This window comes from Nylanderia fulva, unplaced genomic scaffold (genome assembly GCF_048542155.1).
Source record: "Nylanderia fulva isolate GAGA-0341 unplaced genomic scaffold, ASM4854215v1 Scaffold13, whole genome shotgun sequence".
Classification (NCBI taxonomy): Eukaryota; Metazoa; Arthropoda; class Insecta; order Hymenoptera; family Formicidae; genus Nylanderia; species Nylanderia fulva.
Genome location: NW_028189518.1, coordinates 461,568 through 471,695, shown reverse-complemented (window position 1 = coordinate 471,695; position 10,128 = coordinate 461,568). Strand labels below are relative to the sequence as shown.

General features: G+C 24.5%; 1 protein-coding gene across 1 annotated transcript; it reads right to left on the bottom strand.

Annotated features, from left to right (window-relative positions):
• Positions 1–2,253: 2,253 nt before the first annotated feature.
• LOC114932545 (aminopeptidase A-like) lies at positions 2,254–9,713 on the bottom strand. The gene is given in 15 exon segments (XM_085479740.1): positions 2,254–2,545; positions 2,751–2,825; positions 3,026–3,121; positions 3,346–3,415; positions 3,514–3,843; positions 3,990–4,174; positions 4,884–5,182; positions 5,774–6,047; positions 6,050–6,161; positions 6,473–6,554; positions 6,841–7,012; positions 7,408–7,591; positions 7,695–8,144; positions 8,357–8,848; positions 9,571–9,713. Coding segments are annotated over 14 exon segments (2,907 nt in total). The 5' UTR covers positions 8,827–8,848; positions 9,571–9,713; the 3' UTR covers positions 2,254–2,437.
• Between the last annotated feature and the right edge of the window lie 415 nt (positions 9,714–10,128).

The following is a 10,128-nucleotide window of genomic DNA, read 5'->3' as shown; positions in this document are numbered from 1 at the left end:
CAAGGAATTATTTATAACAAAAGTAACAAATATCAAAGATTAGTTATGTATGTATTTTTATAAATATAATTATCGTTTTTTTAATGCCAAGAAAATTGAAAAATTTGACAACGATGGCTTAAAATTGAAATCTCTTTTAGCTTTTAGCAATAATTTTAATGAGAAAAAAATTCATTTTTATCAAGTCATTAATCGATTTTATTTGTTATATATATTATGTGCATAAAATATCATTAAATTAAATTGATTGACACATATTTTAATTAGTATGTTTTAATATCTATTTTATTATTATATGTTTTATATATAATTTTATAAATAAAAATTAATTTTTTTATATCGATGAAACTACTTGTTAAGACAGTATTTGTTTTAACAAAATATTTTTATATATAAGTATTTCATATTTGTCAAATCATACTTTATTTCTAGAATGTATGTATGCTAACAACATTATAAAAGTATATACACACATATTACCTACAATTTTTATAACTCATTGTCAGTAATAGGTTCTAGCATTTGATATTTAAAGAGAAAAAAAAGATTTAAGCTTCGATCGTGTAAGAGATTTTACCGGACTCGACTACATAAAAAATATATTAATTATACAATGCACAAAATTTAATATTTAAATCTTTAATGGAAAATACGAACAAAAAAATAGAATTTTCTGCAAGAATCTTTTAATTGAAATATTTACGCTTTTATTAGACTTGCGCGTCTCTATACCTCTGCTACGCTGCACGGCTCAAGCGAGACTGGTCACGTGATCATCAGTACGCTACATCATAATTATCCACATTGATATGTACTGTGTATATCAGTCTTATATATTCTCGATATGACATAAAATTCATGTTCAGCATATGTGTTGTGATAACATAAGAATGATCTTGTCATATTTTGTGCGATTACAGAAGAAGATTAAACAAACGAATTTATATTTTATTTTGTAAATATATTTTGTTTAATAAAATATTTTATTATAGTAGATTTATATTAATTATATATATAACTTATTTTGTAACATTTTGGATTTGTGATCTAATGGCAATAATTTTTGAAATAATAATAGAGCAACAAATTATTGTCTTCTTAAATATTTTAGTTTAATCCTAAACGCTTAAATTAAAAATTTCAGTATATATATTACATGATTGAAAACATAAATGTTACTTATATTAATAATACTGTTAATTCTAAAAAATATTACTTTTACGAACTAAACATGTGCTCATTGTTTGTATCTTATAATTAAATTGTGTTCTATTTATTCTTTATCTTTAAAACATATTGAAGAAACTTATTGATATTTTTTTCTAATGACTTACCTTTTATATCAAAATTCTATACAAATTAAAATAATTCTTTATTGAATAAACTATAATAAGCACAGTATTACGACACGTCCTTATATCCAGAAGTATATACCACATAATTACACTCTTATTGTTCCGAGAGATCACTGAAAACTGACGACAATCTCGATACTTGATACTATAATAAGTATGTAATGTCACGTAAACAAAGTCGTCAGTTGTTTTCCTAACTTATTAACACAATCAAATATCAATATATAAAATATATTTTCATATTACTTTAAAAGTTAACTATTTTATAACACTATTCGATAAAATAAACGAAATGATATATTTATTTTTTAGCAATGAAATACTGATGCATTTTATTAAAATTTTTACAATGTATTATAAAATATAAAAATGTTGCATTACATATGTAACAATTGCATTAAGAAAATAATTTTGTTTATAATAATAAAACAACAATTTTTGGATTATGAAAATGTACAGAAAAAGATAACAATATAAAAAATTGTACTGCATAATTTGTGTATTATAAATGAGAGATACAAACATATACCAATAATTTTAATATTAATACAAATAAAAAAAGTATAAAAAAAGTAATTAAAACCGATATGTAATTACGAAGATACACACATAAGAATAAATATATATCTTTCAGAATAAAAGACATCTTAAAATTTTTTTTCAGTACTTATATTATATATGTATACATTTATATTGTTAAATTTGTATTTATTCGAAAATATTATTGTTTAGGTATTTTTGCAGTAGTATAATTATTTAAAGTAAAAAACACCGTAGAGAAATATTTTTAAGTCTACATTTAATATACATTAAATATATGTATATATGTATGTTAAATATATGTATATACATACATATTTTATGTATATTTAACTGAATATATTTGACTAAATATATGTATATTTGACAGCATTATAATTTATTCTGTCTTTATATAGCAATGGTAATATGTTTTACATCTATAAATTTTTATTTGCGTTATTATATTTTTAAAGCTAAAATTTTTCGAATAGTTTTATATTTTACAATAATAACCAATTTATACTATATATATATATATATATTTTATAGAACAATTATATTTAACGATTGGTCATTGTAAAGGAATGAATTTCACTGGCGCGTTTTTGTATTTTGTGATTGATAAACTCAATTTGTTGATTTCCCAACTTTGTCACCTTTTCACGTATCTAAAATAAATTATTTTTATATATATCTACTGTCAATAAATAACACTTTTTCCGCATTATAAGAATATAATATAATTTCTAATTTCTATCGTTAAAAACAAACTATCTATTTATATAAGATGATTAAAATACATTATTCAATAAAAAATATGTTACACAAAAAAATAATTGATATATATATCATATCTGAAATCACAATATTTACCATGTCAAGCATGTCAAGAAAGAACAAATTCGGTTTTAAAATATTTTGAACAGCTTTTGTCACAAACGCTGTAATCTAAATATGTGTAATAATAAATAACAATTTTTTCGCTTTATGAGAATATAATATAGTTACTAATTTTTATCATTAAAAACAAACTATCTATTTAAGATAATTAAAATAAATTATTCATATAAATATATTTACAAAAATAAAAAATATTTTAAATAAAAAACCAATTAATATGAATATCATATCTGAAGTCACATATTTACCTTAACAAACTCGTCAAGAAAGAACAAATTCCCTTTTAAAATTTTTTGAGCAGCAACTGACCCTTTGTCTAGACTATATTTCACAAATGCTGTAATCTAAAACGAATTAAAATATTTACCGTATGAAATATAATTTAGCTATGCACAAAAATCTATCTATTTTCTAAATCATAATTTCCACATAATTTCGTATTTCTAGCATAATTAAATAAAAAAATTTTATGTAATAATATTATATGTACAAATAGATAATATTGCACGGATCAATATCCTGATACAAATAAATGAGTGTACAGAGTACAAAATGTCTCAAAATTTACCTTTTGCAGTTGTACCTTAGAATACACATTATTAATTAAAATAATCAATGCTGCAACCGTACTGACTTCTCTATAAAACCAGAACAATAGGTATACATAGATATTTACATGAAGTGCAAAAATAGTATATGTAGGATATCTTTTATACTAAAAAAACCATTATTTTACCTGGGTTTTAATTTGTCAAAATTATTTAATATATAATCAAGTATTTCATTGTTCTTTGCATGTTTCGTGATTGTGAAAAGAAATCTATTAACACGATCAATGTTTCGAACTTTTAAAGATACATTTTTCAAAGAAACAGCTACTTCTAGATTTTTATCGTCCAAATACTCTTTAATGGAATTAGGATGTGCAATGCAAGTTAGAAATTCCCAAATTCTATTATCAGAGTCTGACATCCATTCTTCAAGTACTGTCTTCCAAATACCAGTTAAATTTTTCTCTGTCATTAAACCTTTACAGTATGTCCATTCCTTCCACCACGGTAAAATTCTATACAATATGTCAAAAATATATATTATGAAAGTATTTAGAGCATGTACATACATCTATATAACCGATTATTTTAACATTATTTAACAAATCTCGTACAAGATACAAGAAAATATGATTTTAACAAAATAATTATAAAAAGTTACTCTTTATGATGAAAGAGATGTTGCTCTAATTTATATTTCGCCATTTGTAGGCATTTGGGGTGTTTGAAAGTACATGCCCATTTGACGACCTCTTCTCTTAAACATTTAATAAGATCGTCTTCTTCAGAATGTTCTTCGTATCCAATGCGTTCAAGAACATCATTCAATATTTTCAGTATGTTTTTCTAAAAATTTTTAAAATATTTAGAATTAGAAAGACATTTAGAAAATATTGTACGTTATATTTTATTCATGATAAATAAAATATAATATTAATTATAAAGAAAATTTGTTTTCAATAGGTAAGTGATAATACGCTAATGTACTAAAAGATATTCAAATATTACAAATTTATGTTACAATGTTGTAAAATTTTTTGGAAATTTTAAATTAATAACACATATTTGTACCAAAAATAATATCAATTTTCCTTTCAATACAGATTTTGATTGGATTGCTTTATCTTAAAACTTTATATATAACTTTTAAAAATTAGTATATTAATTTTTATACCATAATTAAAATAATATTAACAGTAACATGAAAACAATTTATTATTAACATAGAATATTTAACATCTAAATCGTAAAATTAAGAATACGCAATCCCAGGGAGAAATGATGGTCGAATTGACGTCGGTTCGACGTCGAATCGATGTCAAATTGATCGAATCGATGTTGAATAGATGTCGATTGGACCAATCATTTCTCGCTGGAAAGTATTTTCTTTACAAATTTTCAATTTTTTATCTAAATAAAATTAAGGAAGAACAGAACTGAATTATTTCGGATATACTTCGTTATCTTCGAAATTTATCTGAAAATTTTGATTATAATATATTTTATATGCAAAACAATCTAAAGCATAAGACTTTAAAAATTTCTTATTATTTACCTTGAAATGGCCTAAATTGAATTGGGTTTTTTCATCTGGATTGTAGATTGGAAAGAATTTTGACATACTTTCAAGAGCTTTGATCATAGGATACCATACCACATAATTTGTCTCTTGTGATAAGAATTTTATAAGTTCCAAAAATGAATACGCATCGAGTTGGAAAGTCGAAAAGAAGTGAAAGGCGTCATCAATGATTTGAGCACGATTAAGAACCTCTATGCCGGAATAGTTTGCAGAATTCAAATATCTCGCAATTATTCGCCAGTATTCAGATTCGTAATTGACACGATAATATCCTATGTTAAATATATTTATAATATTATTAGATCTTTTTATGGAATTTATTGGAAAAATCTTTAAATATCCGTTTTTTGCCTTCTATGTTCAAAGTGTAGAAAATATTGATATTCTATAGTATTATATTTTAAATAACTTTTATAGCATTATATTAGTATTCTACTTAAAAGACTTTGAATTCACCTAGGAAGAAATGATGGTCAAATTGACATCGATTCGACGTCGATTCAATCAATTTAACATCGATTCGACGTCGAATTCGATGTCGATTTGACCATTATTTCTCCCTGGGCAGTGACTTACCCAGTGAGAAATGATTGGTCGAATCGATATCGATTAGACATCGATTCGATCAATTTGACATCGATTCGACAGCGAACCAACGTCGATTCGACCATCATTTCTCACTGAATTATTAGTTAATAATATTTTACATTATAATTTATCGCATACTATCGTGTTTAATGACCGAGAAATACCTTGTATTTTTGTCAAAATATATAAATATATGCGTATAAAAATAATTTGTACATAAAACCTTATATATAAACATTAAAAAATGAAAAATTAACGCCTTAATATTTACCAACCTTGTTGTAAATCAATTATCACCAATTCATCCTTTTTACAGTGAGGTTCAAATTCTATGTATGAAGTATTACCTAGTTGTTTTTTACTCAAGTAATAACGCCATGTAGTTGATATCTCAATATTTTGTATCCGTTTTATATTAATTATAGTAATAGGTAATAACCAGTCATCGCCAACCAAGCGGTAAAAATTTTCTATCGTTAATCTTAAAGGTGTACAGTTCATAATTTTAACCTTCAGCACAGCATAATGTCTTTGATTGGTCCAAGCATTCATCATTTCTTTACATTAAATATTTTGGTAGAATTACTATCAAGTAGTTTTGTTGTATTTAGAGCAGCTTGCATAGACCTCCAGAAATCATCAGTAGTTACCAAACTAAACATACTAAATGTAAAAAATTATTGATAAATTATTGACAAATAGACACCACATAAATTATATTATTGCAATTACATTTTAATACGTGTATGTAATTTTGGAACATAATTTGATGTAAATTAATTAAACTATAATTTAATAAAAAATGAATGATGCGGGATAGAATTCGAGATATAGAAATTGAAATAATAAAAACAGAGAGATTATTGCTCGGAAAAGGAAATAATATAATAGTAAAATTGAAAAATTAGAAAATAACGAAAAAATTAATATAAAACAGAAAAATTAGAAATATTTTATAAAATTATGTTACTCACTGTTCATTAAGAAACATCTCAATACCACGTAGAAATACTTCATCCGAAAGATGCTGTCGTAACATACGCAATATAACAGGTCCTGCGATAATCACATTATAAAGAGCGTGTAAATTAAAAACATTTAAATTTATATATTCTAGTGTCCAATAAATTCATGAAAGCATCTATAATTGCATAAAGAAATGTTTTTAATGTTTTAATGTTTTTAATCTCAAATTAAATTTTGAAAATTTTTTTTCTAAAAGGTTAATAAATAAACTGCGGCGAAACAAATTTGTGTTTATTCTTTCTAACTTTCTTTTGTAATATTTCAAGAATTTATGGACAATTTAATTATATGATATAGAAAAGTTGTTTTGTCTTACCCTTGATGTAATAAGAAAAAGAGAAAAGTGATTTGACTTCTTTTGTTTTGTTGATTTTGAATATAACTGGATCCATAATACCCCACTCAAAATAATCCAACTGAAGAGATTCTAGTTTACTTTGTACTGCAAACAGATCCAATATACTTGTGGAATTTGAATCTTGAAAAATCTATAAATAAATAAAAGTTTAGTGTAAAATTAAATAATCAATACATATTTTCAATGAAATGAGCTCATGCATATTATTGTTTATTACTAAACAAATAACTTTTCTATTTCTTGTTAAGTATGGTTTTTAACTTATTTATATGTGCGACTATTTATTTAAGATTAGATATTATTACAATTATCTCTTTTCATATTTTAATTAACACGTGACATATTTTAAATTGGATTAAAACATTCTTTATATTCTAGATTTTTTATAATTCAGAAATTTTATCAGTGATTCGTTTATTAGTACATTTATAAAAAGCATTTTTTTATTATTTTTTATTAACAAATGTTTTTTTAACTGTGTATAATTAAAACAGCACTATATATAAAATTAATTACAAAAATAACCTTGTGGATGATATCCATTCCTAACAGTCTAGCAATACCTTCGTTCAACCAAAAATGAAAAAACCAGGATGGAGTGATCAGATTATTAATCCATTGACGTGCCACTTCATGCGCTATGAAACATGCTGTTTTTATTTTTTTGGAAACAGGATCGAACTTTTTATCATATAAAACATTTGATGCCCTAAAAAGTATTGTAAATAATGTAACTATATAAGTTTCATGACAAACATGATGTTTAATGGTTTTTCATATTTTAATTATCATACTCTAATTATATATATTACCTATAAAGAATAAGGCCCATGCTATTATGCTGAGGACCCGCGGAAGTTATAAGATGATATGTAGATGAAAGGTTCTGAGAATATGCCATCCATTCGATTTCGAAGCGTTTTGTAACGTTTTTAATGAATAATAAATTATCTATTACAAAATGTGTGTCTGTACGGAACAACACTTGGCGTAGTATGTTATACTCAATGATCGGGAAATTAAGAGTATCATATAATAGGAGCGATATGAGATAAGTAGGCATTAAACGAGTGGTTTTGAAATGTGTCCACACCATGTTATTTTCACCGACAATTTCTTTTAGTATCGGCATAGTTGACCGCACAGAATACTGCGTATGATGCTTCACACTAATATTAAACGTCGCCTTAAATTTAGGTTCATCCAAACATGGAAAAAATTGTCGAGCCCCAATTGCCCCGAGTTGTGTTGCGAGAAACCACCTACCATATTTTAATAAAATATTTCATAGAACAAGAAATGGTTAACCAGCATTAAAAATTGCTGACATTAAAAGTTATAATAGGGTACAATATTAGAGAATATATTATATACAATATGTATAGATATATAAGTTTTATGAAACGTGCTTGAAGAATATTAATATCTCGTATTTCATTACACGTATTTTACAGTATTTTCAACATTTACTCACCTTTTTTTTCTATTAAACCGTGTACGTGTATAAGTTTTGAAAAAAGCGTTTCCATCATTGTCTGAGCGTCCGATGAAACTTATGTTTAATAAATAATATCCTTTTTGCAATAGTTCAGGGAAGCAAAAGTTGACAATATGAGTGTTTCCCTTATACGGATGAATTACCGGGCTATAAACTTTTAATGACTCCGTATTGGTGACAGTAAAATTTTCTATTTTTATCTGCGGTTTTTGTGCGTGCACAGCTATGCACCACGATACAAGGATAATCTTGACGTAGGCCTCACATCTACCGAAAATCTTAAAATTTTTCTTTTCTACTTCGAAATTTGGTTCTAACTTAAGATTATAATGCTCTGGTATAATGTAACGCGGTAAAGTAGATCCTGTTGAAAATTGTGCATTTATAAATGTTGCATTTATAAATATTAGATTGTATAAAAAAAGCTTTAACAACAATCTCTCCATGTCAAATCTTTTGTTAGAATATCTGTAACAAAGTAATTTCTTATTTAAAAAAATATAAATACAAATAAAATATACTGTTAAGCTTTCTTTTGTATGTATGTTTTTGTATGTATGTTTATTTACGAAAAAGAACAGAAAATGTATACAAGATTAATTTTTATTAAGCAGAGATAATTAAAAAAATGATTAATATGATTTATCATTGTACACATCGACCTGTACTATGTGTATATCAGTCTTATGAATTCTCGTTATTATAATTTATGTTCAGCATATGTGTTATAATGACATGAAAATGATTTTGCCATACTTTCTGCGATTAGAGAAAAAGATTAAACATACGAATTTATCTTATATTTAGTCAATATATTATATTTAATAAAATATTTTATTATAGTAGATTTATATTAATTATTTATATATATCTCATTTTGTAACATTTTACATTTGTTATCTGATGGCAATAATTTTTGAAATAATTATAAAACAACAAAATTATTGTTTCCTTAAATATTTTAATTCAAACCTAACTGCTTAAATTTAAGACTTATTCAGTATATATTACATGTTTGAAATTCTAAATGTTACTTATATTAATAATACTTTTAATTCTAAGAAATGTGACTTTTAAAAATTAAACCTGTGCTCGTTGTTTGTATCTTATAATTAAATTGTGTTCTATTTATTCTTTTATCTTCAAAACATATTGAATAAACATATTGATATTTTTTTCTAATGACTTACCTCTTTTATTGAAATTCCATACAAATTGAAATAATTTTTTATTGAATAAACTGTAATTAGCGCAGTATTACGTCCTTATTGCCAGAAGTATATGCCACACAATTACACTCTTACCGTTCCGACAGACCACCGAAAACTGACGAATCTCGATACTGCTATAATAAGTATGTATAATGTCACGTAAACAAGGTCGTCAACTGTTTTCCTAACTTATTAACACGCTCAAATATCAATATATGTGTGAAATATATTCTCATATTACTTTAAAAGTTACCTATTTAACTTGGCAATGTGCATAAAAAATTTAAAAACTATATTTTATATTTTAACTGTTTATTACTTTTTTACTCTTTATCTTTCGCTTATGCTTATATTATAATGTATATGACGTATATATATATATGATGTATATGTTATATGATAATGAATAATATATATATACATACATTGCAATAATAATTTTTATGCATACATTACAGTAATAATGCTTATGTATGCACACATTACAGTTTTTAATATTTTATAAACATTTTATTAATTTCGTTTCGCCGCGTAACT